The 15,937-nt window shown below is 49.5% G+C and overlaps 2 protein-coding genes across 5 annotated transcripts; one reads left to right on the top strand and one right to left on the bottom strand.

Moving 5' to 3' along the window:
• Nucleotides 1-47: 47 nt before the first annotated feature.
• ska2 (spindle and kinetochore associated complex subunit 2) lies at nucleotides 48-7,233 on the bottom strand. The gene is made up of 4 exons (XM_015367589.2): nucleotides 7,097-7,233; nucleotides 3,227-3,316; nucleotides 2,503-2,742; nucleotides 48-2,071 (listed from the first exon to the last, which is right to left on the bottom strand). Exons 1-4 carry the CDS (start codon nucleotides 7,127-7,129, stop codon nucleotides 2,036-2,038), a joined length of 399 nt encoding a protein of 132 aa, XP_015223075.2. The 5' UTR covers nucleotides 7,130-7,233; the 3' UTR covers nucleotides 48-2,035.
• A 107-nt stretch (nucleotides 7,234-7,340) lies between these two features.
• prr11 (proline rich 11) lies at nucleotides 7,341-14,600 on the top strand. 4 transcript variants are annotated; one of them, XM_015367584.2, is made up of 10 exons: nucleotides 7,341-7,783; nucleotides 8,116-8,237; nucleotides 8,327-8,447; nucleotides 9,495-9,617; nucleotides 10,404-10,583; nucleotides 11,056-11,157; nucleotides 11,619-11,734; nucleotides 12,343-12,402; nucleotides 12,627-12,723; nucleotides 12,976-14,600. In XM_015367584.2, exons 1-10 carry the CDS (start codon nucleotides 7,775-7,777, stop codon nucleotides 13,045-13,047), a joined length of 1,002 nt encoding a protein of 333 aa, XP_015223070.2. In that variant the 5' UTR covers nucleotides 7,341-7,774; the 3' UTR covers nucleotides 13,048-14,600. The 4 variants fall into 4 exon arrangements, with proteins under 4 accessions (XP_015223070.2, XP_015223071.2, XP_015223069.2 ...); XM_015367585.2 differs by having other exon boundaries at nucleotides 10,401-10,583; nucleotides 11,059-11,157; XM_015367583.2 differs by having other exon boundaries at nucleotides 10,401-10,583.
• The last annotated feature ends 1,337 nt before the right edge of the window (nucleotides 14,601-15,937 follow it).

Raw genomic sequence — 15,937 nt, 5'->3', positions numbered from 1 at the left:
TTCTGAAAAAATATTCTTTTAGGACTTATTTCTGTCTTAAACCACTATCAGAAAAAAATATTTATATCTTTATTAAAACATCCATACATTTACAATCTCATCATACACATCAAACATTCATACATTTAAAACATCTGTACAAAAATAACATTTCTGCAAATTTCCAGTCATCTAAGGTGAAAACTGCATCCTGTGTGCAGAAAGACTACAGGACTCTTACAACTGGCAGAGGAGCTTTCAGAAGCAGTGAGCTGGAAAAGCACTTTCTGCAGTGTGTTGAGCTCCTGTACCAATCCCACTCCTTCTGTCTAGCAGGGTCTGGTCCCAGTCATGGGTCCAGGGCGTCTCCTTGCACTGTTCTGTTCAGGTCCTGCTGTGATGGAACCAGTGTAATGTGCCCATACTGCCCAGCATGGCCTGAAGATCAAGACTGCTCATGACCAGGTCTGAACATGCCAACATGCTTCAAAAGCAGCTTTTGACAGTAAATCACAATACTCATTATTTCAGCTTATTCTCATGTTAATAGCCACTAAAATGTTACTGCCTTAAAATAGAATGAAAATTGATTCAAATGATCCCAGCTGTAACTGCAGTTTGTACAAATGGATATGGTAGTGACAAATACAGAAGGTTGCTTTGAGTTTAAGAGTTATAAAATGTGTCCCTGTCAAAACATGATGAAATGAGGCTAGAGCTCAAATGACAAGCACTACTAAACTCTACGAGTGAGCTCGTTTCATCTGTGCTTAGACTTTGAAGTGATGTGCATTGCAAGGCTGATGATCGGAGCACCAGACAACAGGTCACATTTCAGTTTTGACCTCTAGTTTCTAATATATGCTGATGTTATGACTGGCAGGTAAGGCTGTCCTCTCCTCTATTGTTCTGCTTGTCATGGAACAGTATTTTCAGCCTGGAAATGTGTATGGTCTGTGGCATGCCGAGGGGCCCACTCCATTTCCTTTGCCCAAGATATAGACGCAGCACAGCTCTACAGAACTGTGACGAGCTCTGAACTGAAACCAGTCCTACTTTTCACTAATGGCGAGTGACCTAGATATATTCATGGAAATGTATAGCGTACCTTTTCTATGTAAGAGAATATTTGTTTAGCTTGCTGTGTGCAGTCTAGGTCCACTACTCAATAGGAGAGGGGTGCTGCTGCGAGCCAGTTCCTCTGGCTGTAGAGGTTGCTGTGTGGTGCGTAAGGGCCAGCAGCTCCTTCTCAGCACTTCGTTCACAGCCCAGCACACCGCAGACTCTACACGTACAGCCTGATCACTGAGGTCTTTAAAACAGCATTATACATTGTTGCCATTTGCGGCATTTGTTCAGGTGTCTAATGTTCCTTTGCCCTGTTTCTTAAAAGATCCATTTTTTAACCTCTTCATCCCATTCAGGCACACAGTGAAGCTGGAGCCTATCCCGACAAGCCACAGGTGTAAAGTCTTAAAATATATTTTATATAATTTAACAAATAAGTCACACTCAGGTTGTCAGTTTACATTCAGAACAGCAAGGGTGTGTCCTGGGGGCTCCTGTCAGTCTGACATGAGAGAAACACCTCATTCTCATGATTCCAGTGCAGCAGGGTTTCCAGAGTTGCGTTTTCCCAGCTGCTGCCATTAACATCAGAAACAGCTGCCCCCGGAGGCCAAAACTGCCAAATGAAAAGCTGAAGAATGTGAAAAGTGAAAAGGTACAGGTACACTGTAGCCGGACAGCATCTACTTCCTAACTGGGTTTTTCTTCCAGAACTTTGTCGTGTTCTCAATGTACAATAATGTTCCTTGGACTTCAGGACTAAATACTGGAAGACTCTACTCTTTGGTGTCTGGAATTTAATCCTTAGGTTTTGAATTTTTCAATTAGAATGGTAGTTTCTATCACACTAGTCTCCTTCCGAGAGGAGAGTCAGATTATTTTGGAACAACAGCACCACCTAGTGGTCACTACGCTAACACAAGCTGAAAGATGTCTGATGAGTCGCTCTTGCAAGGTTTCTGTGATTCAGGGGAATGTCTGGCCGTACTCACACTGTGGCTGCGGCCCCAGAGGCAGCTGGGATCTGTTAACAGAAAGATGTTGTATAAGACATGGGGGGAATTCTCCTGAGAACTCACAATGTTCTTATTACGAGTCTACTTTCTGTATAAACTCTGCCACCAAAGATTTCATTGGGTTTGTGCTCAAATTGTAATGTGGTGAAGGGAGGATAAAATGGCTTTGCACTGCAACAGGGTTTCAGAAACATTCTCCAACCTAAGATGAAAAATACTTTGAACTGATTAACATCAGGGAAGAGAGAAAAACAAGAGTTTGTCCAAATGTACCTTAATGGTAACCTGAACACTGATCCCTGGTTCACAGATGCATGAAGCCAACCGAAAAAAAAAATCTTATTTTGTGTATTTTTTTCATGTGGCAAACATCGTAGTAGAAGCAGGGCACAGAAGGGAGGAGGCGAGGAGTCTGGAGGGGTGTGAGCGCATCTCTTACCTCCACAGCGTCCCCCAGGAGGGCCTGGGCGGCGGCCCGCTCTGCCTCGCGCAGGGGCTGCACCTCCACGTCGGCGCTCTTCTGCAGCTGCTCCACCAGCTGCACTGTGGTGCTGAGGTGAGCTCTGATGGCCTCCATTGACTGCTGCTGCTGTTTGGCGATCTCCTCCATCTGCCCGCAGAGGGCTTTGTGCCGGGCCTTGACTGCAGACAGCTTCTCCAGCAGCTTCACAGGGTTGTCCTGCAAACATCCACAGCCTGGCTCAGCCACGAACTCGCCCACCCCTGCGTCTCGAGCGGCCGGTGAGGCACCTTCAGGTCTGTGCGGCCAGTCATGCTTGTTACACTCTGCTGTGTAATGACAACTACGTGAGCCCCAAGCCCCTTTAGACAGGGTCAGACCAAAGAACAGTGAAACGCCACACACCTACAGTACACAGGGCAAAGAAGCAGCAGCTCAAGAATGCATTTCTACTGTATGTGTTGTAGTAAATATGTACCATCTGGAAAAGGCTTTTCAAAGGTTATTTTTCTACATTTCTAAGAGTAAAAAAAAGATTTGGTTTTCACAGTCCAATCACTTGCTCTTTAAGTAAAGACAGTGGATGTGGTTCAGTGGTGCACATGATTTGCCTGTGTTAGCTGCTATTTAAAGAATATGAATGGAGCCCATGTGTTGCAGTTGACTGAGACTGACAGACTCCTCTATTTCTCCCATCATGTACCTCAGCGGCTCCACTTTCTGCCATTTTAGTCATGAACTCAAACTTCAGCTGTTTCTCCAGGTATCCCAGGTCAGACTCTGCCTTCTGGAACTGAAAAGGAGGAAAAAATGTTCACTCAAGCACGGTACAACACTACTGAAGATAAAACAGATCCCTCAGCCTCACTGCATTTTATCCCATTTCATCTGAATTCTAGTGCTGGGGAACCTGCGGGTGTCAATTGGCCTTTATTGCAAATTGTATAAAAACAGAAGTTAGTGTAATAGTCAAGTCAAAGAGCCCCTTTAAATACAACTACGAAACATCTGCATTCTTTTTATGTAAAAAAATGCAATTTTACCCCTTACAGATTTAATAATCGATTAAAGCTGCCTTCAACATAAAAAGCACATTTGACCAGCCCTCTTACAAATACCAGTTCATGACCAAGTATGAAACTACTTGTACTTTTGTGAACTCCAAAATGAGAAGTTGGCAGTGTGACCTTTTGATTAAGGAACCTAACAGAAAGGACATGATAATTAGCAGAAGTTATTCACACAAACCCAGGGTTTGATAAATACGCCCAGTCTTCAAATTCAGAGTATGAGGAGCTATTGTTTAAACAGGCTTAAATATATTGCATTAAGATTTCCATTTCTTCACACAACCTAATCCAATTCAACCCCTCTACCTCTGATGCACACGTAGGGCTGTATGTGACCATGGACAGTTTTATGCATGAAGCAGAACACACTCTTCACCTGTGGCCAAGGCAGGCAGGCTTCCTTAGTAAAGAACACAACCCAACTAACTGGTTTATTAAATGTTCTCCCCAGCTCCAGCTTTCACAGAGGCTGCAGACACACGGCCACTGGGAGAGCAGGGCAGCACTTGGGCACTGCACCCTGATCACAGTACCGACAAGCCTCCAGGACTCAGGACTGACCAGGTGTGCTTTCAGACCGTGTCGCTGTGCAAGCTTATGCAGAGAAATGACTGGAGTGTGAAATCGACAGAGGGGAGGGGAGGCGATGGATTCTGGATTCATGTTTTTAATTACTCTTGTGATCACCGTTTTCACACCCCAAAACTGCCAACGTTAAATTATGGGAGTTACAAAAACAAAAATTGGTGAAGCTGGTGTCAAATCAGCAAAAAAAAAAATATGCATGGTACACATCCCATGGCCACATTCACACAGCAGCTGGAAGAGCTCCAACAAAATAGCAAACAAAATACAGGGGCTGACAAAATGTATATTTTTATTTTAGAGGAGAGCCACACTATGTTCTCGCTGCTCATAGAGAACTGAAAATCATCCCCACAAAAACACACTTCTAACTCTTTGCACACTCTTCTTGACTGATGACATACTACACTGAGTTTTGATTGAAAAGAACTGATAATTGTGCTGAAGCTGAAAAATCCCTCAAATCACAATAAAAGATTATGTCCCCTGCATGTTTTCCTAAATGTTTCACACATTAAACTGTACTCACTAATCTGTATTCTTAAATCTTTACGTCACTGTAATCCCTGACTACTTAGTGACACAAGATTAAATTTAAATTTAAGGACGGTGATATTGCATTACAGTCAGAGCAGTGCATCTAGGCCTTACTGTGTAATTCTGATTTCTCCTTTTTCTCCCCAGTTTGAACAGGTTAATTCAGATCCTCAGTGGCCATCGTACCTTAAGCCTTTCCTGAACGTCAGCAGACATGTTGAAAGTCAGATAGTAATACAGTAATATAGACTTCGTTGGGAGTGTGGCTCCAGTGTATGAATATGCTGCCCCTCAGGTGTTTTTGGAGGTGCATTATGAGATGGAAGGAGCTCTCGTCCCCCAGAGTACTGCCCAGGGAGCGAGAGAGATTGGTGTTCTCCGGTTCAAGGTCCTCACTCAACACAATCTGCAAGACAGGGTTCAGGAACTCCAGACCTGTCCTGCACACCTCTGTAGGCCTGAGCGCCGGGCTGGCGGACAGCTAGGTGCCGGAGGTCAAGGGCCGGTCTGGGAACGCCCCCCTCCTGCTGCGCCAGGCCCCGTCCCGCCCCCCGCCTCTGCGATGACCGGTGCTCGGCTGCCCTCAGACGCTTTGACAATACTATTGCACTGCTAGCTGTCAACTACAGTAGTGCAATAAAGTCAGAGCAGCTGCCAGCAGCTCGCCTGCCTCTCCCTCCTGCTGCACCTCCCCCCAGGGACCAGCTCGGGCACAATCCCTGGCCAATGCCCTTTTAACATTGCACTGCTTTCTTTACAGGGTCACCAGTAGTACAACATAAAAGGGGCACTGGACAGAAAAGACAGTCTGGACGCAGGGGGTCCCCGACGCCCCAGAGTGGACACAGCACCCGGTCTGGCCGGCAGCGGGGAGGAGGCCTCTCTCTCTCGTCACAGCGCAGGGCAGCACGGCCCTGTTCCTGCGTCCTTGAGTGTGAACTGAAAGGTTTTGGAAAGGGACAGAGTGGGGTGGTACTGGTCAGGGCTCTGTCCCAGGGCAGGTGTAGCTGTTGTGTTGCTCCAGGATCACTCCAGCCTGCGCAATGAGCACAGATCACAGGAGCTTCGGACAAATTAATATCGAATTACAAGTTTTTGTCACCGCTACTAAAATTAACTTTGAAAACAAAAAACTCAGGATTTGTTTAAAACCCTGAAATCCATTAAGAAGGTACAGGCTGAACACGCACAGTCTCTTCAATGGAGAGAAGCGTCAGGTAAAGGGAATCGTTCTTTATTCACGCTCCTTATTTATGTCAACTTGACCATTAATGGAGATACTGTTGTATCTGGGTGGAGAACTGGCCAAGTACTCGAGACCTGAATGTTAACTTACAAAACTGAAGAGTAACTTTTTGAGATTGGTGCGATTGAAAGCTGTTCCAGAAATGACAAGACCGGGGTCCCAGCTGCTGCAGCACCCTCCACCCACCGCTCTGCACACTGGGGGACCCCCAGCACCCTCCACCCACCGCTCTGCACACTGGGGGACCCCCAGCACCCTCCACCCACCGCTCTGCACACTGGGGGACCCCCAGCACCCTCCACCCACCACTCTGCACACTGGGGGACCCCCAGCACCCTCCACCCACCACTCTGCACACTGGGGGACCCCCAGCACACACTGCTGTGGGTCTGTAACAGCCAAGGAGCTGGGACAGCAGTACAGCGCCTCCTGCTGGCACATGTGCCGGTCAGACTAAGCCACTGGTGCAGAAATTCAGGACGGAGGTAAGAGCGCCACCTACTGCTCCACCAGCCCCACTTACAGCAAACCCGCGTCTGCCTCAGATTTCACCCGTCCCAGGACGGCCCGGGATCAGGGCTCGCTGAGGCGAGGCCGCCGTCGGGCTCGTAATATCCAGGACTGGCCGCTGGGCGCCATCAGGGGCGAGCGCGGCTCTCCCCCTCCTCGCTCTGCGCCAATCAGAGCGCTCCGGCTCCGCCCCGCCCCGGCTCCAGGTACCCGTATGGACACCAACGGGGAGCGCGAGACCCAGTTTGAAACTATTTTTTTTTTTCCCCCGAACGTTAACGGTCACTCGCCGGGAGCGCGCGCGCGCGGCCTCGCGGAGACGGCCTCGTCTCCCGCGCGCAGCTCCTGCCCCACTACTCGCCCGCCTGCCCGCCCGTCTCCCTGCGGACACTCTCCCGGCGCCTCGGCCCTTCCTCCCCCGCCATCGCTCAACACAGAAACGGGAGTGATTTTACCCCCCCTCCCCCCTTTTTCGTTCGCTATTTTCGCCTCTTTCCTGTCCGCCGTCTGAGGGCGGCGAGTATTTGCCACAGACGGGGGAGGCTCCCAACGCACTGCGCGTACCTGCCAGACCCCGTTTGTCCCATTTTTTCCTATCAATTCTTTAGATAAAACGGCAGCTTACCATCGCCTCCAGCTTATTGACTGGTGTCTCCATGTTGAATAGTTTACATTCCTCAGGCAGCCCCGTAAATACAAAGCCTGGGCTTCATGTAACCGCGAAGCCGATTGGTCACCTGTCAGAAATACTAGTCCTGGATTGGCCGGTGGAGAGAGACGCTGGTTACGGAATGGACGATCAGAGAGGGGCGGTCATCCAATAGCTCTCTACACCGGGATTGGCCAGCGACATCCCCCGGCTGCGATTGGGCGCCGTTTACAAAGCGTGAGCTTGTGATTGGTCGATCAGACTCGCCCAGGTGCACTAGACTGCCGCTGATTGGCTGATAAAGATCAAAGCTGTACATGAAGAAAAGCGTCCACCAATTGGCTGAGCGATTGCTCCTCGGTGATTGGCTGAGGGATGAAGAATGTCGGCGTGGACTGGCCGACTCAGCTCGCTCTGCGATTGGCTCCTTCCCCCTGCCCGCCCCTCAGGTTTGGGCTCGCCCTGCCCCGACCGGAGTTTCAAGGGGATTCTCGGGCTGTGATTGGCTGCGTGCGCTAGTGCGCGCCGTAGCCGTAGCCAATCGCAGACGGGAATTTCCAGTGCCGCCAGGGCAGCTGTTACCCGATTGGTTGGAGACGCCCGTGCTTTAACTTTGAAATTTACCCGCTTTCACTTCCTGCCTTCGGGACTATCATGGCGAGGGTAAGGATGTGTTTTTCCCCGAGTACTGCAGCTGTTTAAATATGGGTAACGGTGTTTTAAAAGCGTGGCTTTCACATAGATGTGTGCTTTGGCTGCATGCTTCAAGAAGAGCAGTCTGGCGATATCGAGTCGGCGGTATGAATACGTTTATTTCACAAGATGAGCGGAGATGAGAAAACCAGAGCAGCTGCGGTTCCGATGTGAAAAGCTAAAAGGGGCGAAAATCCGGCAGCGCGACAACGGGGCCACGCTGGGCCCCAGGCCTGCTGTCCGGGACCCCGGCTGGGAGTGCGGGTGCGACCGTTTGTTTTCCTCTGCTCTGCCTCCCGCAGACTCTGACCCGCTCGGCGCAGCGGCGCAGGAAGAGGAGGTTCTGCAGGCAGTCCTGGGCGCTGAAGCACCCCAAACAGCAGGAGCCGCCGCCGCCGCCGCCCGCCGCCCCGTCCGGCCCATGGTAGGGTGGAGAGGGGCGAGGAGCAGGGCGGGCGGGCCTCGCTGCGGCCGTGTCCTGTCCGCTAACCGGTGTGTCTGTCTCTGCCGCAGCCCGGCGGAGCCGAGGACCAGCGAGTGCCCGGTGAGGCGGCTGGGCCTGGGCAGGGGCCTGGGAGCGGTGCTGCTGGCCGTGGGCGCCGTGTGCCACAGGTGGAGGAGCAGGCTGGCGCAGGTGCGTCTCCGGCGGGAGGTGGGGGCTCGGGGCTCACTGCTCCAGCAGTAACAGTACCCATCTGCGTCTTCTCTAGCCCCTTTAACCAGTACAGGATTGTGGGGGAGCTGGAGTCTCTCCTGGCAAACAGTGGCTGCAGGGCAGGGTACACCCTGGACAGGGCACACAGACATGCACACCAGGGCTAACTTTCCTTGAAGAGATTTACCCTGCCAGCATGTCTTTGGACTGTGGGAGGAGACCCATGTGATCATGAGAACATACAGGCTCCACACAGACAGCACCCCATGCCTGGAACTGAACCCAGGGCCCCTGTGTGGCAGCAATAATAACCACTGTGCCACCCTGCCCCCTTACTGCTCCCACCAGCACTCAGTAATAAATATGATAGTAATAATTGCTCACAGTTATATAGCGCTTTTCTGGATGCTCCACTCAAAGACCTTTACAGGTAATGGGGACTCCCCTCCACCACCACCACCAGTGTGCAGCCCCACCTGGATGATGCGACAGCAGCCATAGTGCGCCAGAACGCTCCCCACACACCAGCTCTCAGTGGGGAGGAGAGCAGAGCGATGAAGCCAATTCATAGATGGGGATTATACGGAGGCCATGATTGGTAAGGGCCAATGGGAAATTTGGCCAGGACACCGGGGTTACACCCCTACTCTTTTCGAGAAACGACCTGGGATTTTTAATGACCACAGAGAGTCAGGACCTCAGTTTCAAGTCTCATCCAAAGGACGTCACCTGTTTACAGTATAGTGTCCCCATCACTATACTGGGGCATTAGGACCCACATGGACCACAGGGTGAGCGCCCCCTGCTGGCCCCACTGACACCTCTTCCAGCAGTAACCTTAGTTTTCCCAGGAGTCTCCCATCCAGGTACTGACCAGGCTCAGACCTGCTGGGCTTCAGTGGGCTGCCAGCTGTGAGTTGCAGGGTGATATGGCTGCTGGCTGCTATCTGCTAATTAGCTGTGAGCAGTCCAGGGGAGGGTTATCGAGTGTTTCACCCTGTCTTCCTGTCTGTGTGGGCGTGCCAGGCCTGCGCCCTGCTGCAGGACACCCTGTTCCCCTGGCGACGGTATGCGCGGGAGCTGCACGCCCTGCGTCTGCAGGTGGAGGGGCTGCGGGAGGAGATGAGCCACTGGGGCAGCACCCCACAGGTCAGACATGGGCGCTGCCGCCGCGTCGGGCTGGAGAACGGGGGACATGTCGCCGGCGGGCGTTCGGCCGATCCGGCACGCGTGGTCGTTGGTAGATCGGTGATCCAAGGATCTCTGCCAGTAGCTTCTTGAAGGAAGCCAAGCTAGCCTGTTCCAGGCTCCCGCAACCCTTAGTGTACAGATGTGCTTCCTGTTCCCAGTTTTAAAAGCATTTTCACATAGTTTCTACTTGTCTGCCAGTGCATGTTTCACTGAGCGTTTTGAAGAAGTCTGGCTTGAATTAGTCAGTGCTTCTGTCTTAAATATTTCCAATTAGGAATTTACACCCTAAAACTGCTAATTTATGCAGCTGGTTTGAAAATGAGCCCTTCTGTCTCATGACCTCATCCAAACATGTATCACAATTTACTCTCAGCTATAATTGCGTCCAAAGTTGTCGTCACCAAGTATTGACCCAGTGTTTGGATTATGCTTTGCAGTTTTTGTTGACATTTAATATCACCCATAAGTGTTCAGTTTGAGCTTTCAAGGTTTAATCAGACAAAAATGTGGTGACATTTGTTATAAAATGGGGCATCACTGGAAATGGGTGAATACTTTCACAAAATGCTGTATACACAGGGCTCACAAGTATCCATATTTAAATGTTTCACTGTTTTTATTAATATACCAGGTAGGAGCATTGATGTTACCAGTGGCTTTCCGTCGCTGCGGAGTCACTGGGAAGCGTTTCCTGTTCTCCTGGTTTCCCTGCAGGGTCTGATCTTGCTCTCTGTGCTTCAGCAGGCTGGTGAGAAGGCGGACGTGTGCTCCTGTCAGCGGCCTGCCTGCTGCCCTCCTGCCCTGCTGCCCCCCGCCCTGCCTGCGCCTCCTCCACCCCCACCGCCCCCCCCTCTGCCCCCAGCTGCGCCCCCCCAGAAACCCCTCCACATCCTCAGGAAGGATGTGCCGCCCAAGCCTCCCCAGGTAACTGCGCTCACGTGTTCAGAAGAAACAGTCCCACTGCACAACCCGTCCGGGGTTTCTGGCAGCATCACACAAGTAAGACGCATTAAGTCAAACACCATGAAATATATGGAACTCTCTGCTGCGGAGTAGTTTTATTTTCAGTGCAATCTAGTCTTATTGGCTGCTGCTGTATGTCCAGAAGACGCTCATATCGCTCTGCAGCGGGAGCCTGGTGACTCTGGACACGTTCTCCCACAAATCGAGTTTTCACAAGTCACTGAGCGTTGCAGGTTTGGGGACGGGCTCTGTACGTTTACAAACTGTACCTCCCCAGGCTTGTGACAGTCGTCTTTTCACACCCATAAGTCCCAGAGAGCAGGGAGCGCGTCTGTTTCACTCGTTGATGAGTGATGGGCATGTGGGGGCACTCGTGTGGAGAGAAACCGCGGTCCTGCAGTGTGCCGTGAGGAATGAGACCTGTGTTATCCAGCAGCTGCCCGTGGTGAAGCAGGAGGTGCCCGCGGCCGTGACCCTGAGGGACCTGCGGGCCGTGAAGCTCAGGAAAGTGAGCCTCCCGGTGGATGCGAAGAAGGTAGGACAAGAGCGGCCTTCACTCTCCCACACCGACAGCCTCTCCAGAAAACGTAGTGCTGCTTGTGTGGTTTTCTTAGCTCTCTGAAGCGCTGCAGTGAATCTTACTGTTATGTCATTCATACTGTTGAGGGTGTCAGTGATGTCTCTAGGACATCTGGGTGTTTTTTAAAATGCCACTCAGACTAGTGTACGTTTCAAAATGGCAGTCATCCAGGTTCAATCAAACACCTTCCACTGAAGTGTGAGGACAGTGACGTCCTCTCTGCTGCCCCTTGTTTCGGTAGGACTGGTTCCCTGGCAGCGTGTGCTGCTGTCCTGTGCTTGCACAGATCACGGCTGCCTGCGTTCTGTGCTCAGAATATTGTGCCCTGGCACCAGTTCCAGCGTGACTGTGGACTGTTGGAGTCTTTCGGATTGTTTGTGCAGACTCGGTTGTGTGTTGATTTGTCTTGGATGCAGGTTGTCTCTCCTGGGCGCCAGCGTGTCCCTCTGGTCACAGTGGCCGACCTGCAGAAGGTCAGCCTGAGGCGCTCTCACTCCGACCAGCCGCTCAAGCTCCGCATCTCTCTGACCAGGCAAGTGAAGCCGCCATCCCCGCGCCGGCCTGCTCCCAGAGATCGAGGCAAGCCACAGCCCGTTTCAGACAGTGTGGGGGCCTGAAAAATCTGTTTCAAAACCATGAGTGTTGAAGTAAGTTCACACTTCTGAAACGCACTCTTAATTCAGAGTAATCTAGATAATCTTCCGGATTTTCCTTGGTGGTTCCAACACAAGTCTACAAACGAGAGGGCGTCTTTCAGCCCCTCGTGTCCGTTCGGTTGCTGGCAGTATGTGGATTTGAGGCTTTCATCCAGCTGTGAGTCAACAGCCTGGCAGCTTCGTCCAGCTCCCCGTTCTCTGTGTAAAAACCACTCTTCCCTTTCCCAGACCTCCAGTGTCTGGCAGAAGTAGTGACTTCGGGTCATAGCTGGAAACAAAATGGTGGCGTTTGGAAAAAGTTTCAGACCCAGGTGGTTTAGGTCAAACTCTGTGATCTTTTAAGAAACAACTGGGTGAAGTTTTGTTCAGCTGGCTTCTACACTAGAAAACAGGTGAAATAGGCTGAATGGCCTCCTTTCGTTTACATTTTCTTGTGGTTTTGTTTTTTTTCTACCTTTTCAAATGTTGGTTTTTCTCTGGACAGGAGCCCCACCAAAAGCCCCCTCAATCTGCGCCGACAGCTGAAGAAGGTCGACATCGAGAGGTGAGACTTCCTCCCTGCACTTCCTGTGAAGGTTCTATAAGTGGGAAAGAAGGAGGTCAAGAGGTTCTAGTTCTGTGGTGTTTATACTAGTAGTGTTTACACTACTGAACTCGGTGTGCTGGCCTCTGTCGGGAGATGCACCTCCCGTCGTTTCTCAGAGCTGAGTTTCTGAAGTTAGAGCTGAATAATGCCAGAAGGACCTGATTGGTCGGTCTGTGTTGCAGGAGTCCTGGGGGCACTCCGCTGTACGACAAGGAAAACCGGGAGACGGGCACTGGCCTCACCCCCATCATGACGCAGGCGCTGCGCCGCAAGTTTCAGGTACGCTGTGCATGGTGTGGGAGCTTCCAGGAAGGAGATTCAAGTTTCTGCAGCTTTTCTTGGGAAGCAGTAGTTCAGAGATTAAATTGTTTCTCAAATTCCTTTCAGCTAAGGATGGGCTTTTGGTAGGGCTTCCAAAAAGTGCTGCTTATTTCACGCCTGTAACAGCAGCCAGGGAACTAGATTATTTTTTTAGAATCTTTAACTTTTTTTTTAATTTCCAGAAATTAATTCTCGTCTTTCCTCCCACAGATTGCTCACCCAAGAAGCCCATCGCCAAAATTCAGGGCTCCTTTAAACAAAAGCTTTGATGATCAAAGCTGAACGTTTCCTTTTATTTGTGGTTCCTTTCTTTTAAGGAGATCTGTGGTTTGCTAGAAAATGCTAAGCCAGTTAAACAGACGCAATCCTGTTATATAGCAGTTTGGTCCGTTCCAGGTTTTTCAAGAACATGTGCTCAACCTTGCCAGACTGTTGCACTGAGTGACCTTACGTTTTCTGGTTCAACAGTGCATGTTAACTAGAGACGGCAATGGACTGCAAAACCTGGAACGGATCAAACTGCTATGCCATGGGAGTTTTGTACGTTTTGCTAGCAGCCATGGCTTGTAAGAGCTTTTTGACTGCTGCTGACAAAAGAGGTGGGATGCCATCTGTGCACTTTGTGTTTTATATGATGTTTCTCTTATCTGCTTTTAATGTAACCTGGAGGTGCGGCGCTACAGTCCTGGAGTGACAGTCGGGCAGGTCTTACAGGTGCCTGTACAGCTGACTCACCTCAGGAGCTGGCAGGAGGTCTTGACTGAGCCCAAACAAGCCAGTCACTGTCTTTTACAGCGAGTTCAGGAGGAGTGAAGACCTGCAGACAATGGTTCTCCAGGACTGGACCTGTGCCATCCCGATGCAAAGTGTTTTTAATTCCTGCTTTTACAAAGGAGAACTCTGTAGGCGCTGGAGTCTCTGTATGGGGCTCCGCGGTTGGGAACTGAAGCGGGAACGCTTTCCAAACAGTCCAAATATTGTACATCTGTCCACTACATACTCGCAGAAGATCCTTGACCTTTGCGGTCTGGACGGGCGCCAGCTGTATTCTTTTTAGGGTTCAGGGTTCAGAGGAGGATTAGGGTCAGGGAGGGATTAACCAGCATCTGTCCAATCAATGGCTGCCTAGTGTATAGGGGAGTCAGTTCTTGGCTAATTGTGCTGTTTACCAAGTTCTCAACGTGAAGAGTTTACTTAACCTATAGAACTAAGATTTTAAAGGGCTTTATTTGCACACCCTGTGTTATTTTACAATCTGAGCAGGGACCTGTATGTCTTTTATATATATTTCTGTGTAAGTGAGTAAAACGTGCACAACGGTTACTTGACTTAAAGGAAACTTTCCAGCTGTTACTTTACGCAGCTTTGCAGAGTATTGGCGTGTATCGGAAATGTTTTTCTAATTTTATACTTTTGTTAAGGGTTTATTTGGTGTGTGTAAGATTTTTACATGGCTGTCTTTGTGAATTTACCAGAATTAAGGTTAACTACTTAACTATGTTAAGAATGCATGTGAGACATTTACTGTTACATTGAACACTGATAAGCAAACTTGTATCACTTGCCTTTCTGATCATTTCATGTGATGCCGGTACTGACTGTAGTGACCATATTAGTATTTCCTAGCTGTGGCTTTTCCTGAGTAATTCAGTTTGGCCACCTGGAGTTAGTGATATCACCCCTATGAGTTCCATATTATCTTAGGAAATTGATTACTATTTATTCCCAGAATGACTGTTTTCTGGCAAAGTTTGTTTTTTATTAATTGCCTTTTTTAGCAACAACAAGGGCATGCAATTCTTGTATAAAGTGCTGCTAGAGCTCACCTGAGAACATTTTTGTCTGATTTGCAATTATTTCACCAGACTTCTCAGCGTGTTAATGTACAGGCCTGCCGGTTATTTTTAGTCTTGGTCTCAATTAAAAAGAGGAGAGAAGCTGGATGGTCCCTGTATGGACAGAAACACCCAACCTGCCTCTCTGGCAGCAGTCCAGTCCCTCCTTCTTCACTGGTCTTGTTACTAACAGTATTGCCCCACGCTACCCTGAAAAGCTTTGAAGAATTGCATTTGAAGTATGTTTTATTCCTTTTCCAAATCCAGCTAATAGCAAGTTAGATTTTCTTTATCGAGTCCAGTAACTAGAATCCCCAAACTTGTTACTCCGAAGAGCGGATCAGGCAGCTCCAGCAGTGGAAGTGAGAAATGTAGCAGGAACACAGGGCTGCAGGGGCTTTAATGACAGAGCAGTCAGGACCTCAGCCAGTCTCATCCCAACAAGCCCTTTCCTGAGCACTTCTCCCCCACCCCCCACAAGCTGGGATCACCTTGGATCGGGCACCGGCGAGCAGCGTCAGTCCACGACGCAGGAGTCCGTGCTGGACGTTGGTGGACGCACTGCGTCCCGAGCTGCCAGGAGAGGAGGAGCGGCTCTGTCCATCGGAAAGATCCGGACACAGGCGCTAGTCCCCACCCAGCCTGCAGGCTTCATGGCAGGCCTGTGAGTCATGGATTTCTGGAGACCTGCAGCAATACAATACAAGTGTGAGCATATAAACATCAATTGGCAATCATTTAGAGCAAAAATCCAAATATCCTTTTTTTTAAAAAAATCTTGCTGAATTGACCAATATTTTAAACAAGTGTTCCTAACCTTTAATTAACTGATGATTTAGAGTGAGAAGAAGTGGATTGGGGATCACCAACAGCAGGGTTGCAGAATGCTGCCCTGAATAAAGTGTCTCAAGATCTATACATTTATAAAACATTCAAAGGGCATCGTGGGGCCAGTATGATAGGAACAATAACTATATAAAGGCATCTGGGATTTATGAATAAAGGAAGAAGTGGGTTTATGGATTTTAGCTTTCCTTAAATAAAACTACAAATTTCAGGATCTGAACGTGAAATGGTTGACGTGGTGGAAAAACTGATTTCTTTCTCTGTTAGAACACCTACTAGAGAGATCTCTGTTGATCCAGTCTTTTCAAACAATCAAGACCAAGTGCAATCTGAAAATTTGCCTTTGATGGTCTTTATTGGAAAGACCAATTCAATTCTCTACTACTAATTTATAGATAAAAAGTACAAAGCGAGAAACCTGCGGGTTCTGAGAGGCGTATTCCATTGGCTACCCACGTCAGCAACGCTGTTGTACTGTAGACTGTTTACAA

This window comes from Lepisosteus oculatus, chromosome 26, assembly GCF_040954835.1.
Source record: "Lepisosteus oculatus isolate fLepOcu1 chromosome 26, fLepOcu1.hap2, whole genome shotgun sequence".
NCBI lineage: Eukaryota > Metazoa > Chordata > Actinopteri > Semionotiformes > Lepisosteidae > Lepisosteus > Lepisosteus oculatus.
Note: the sequence above shows the minus strand (reverse complement) of the source record. Positions and strands in the feature narration are given on the sequence as shown.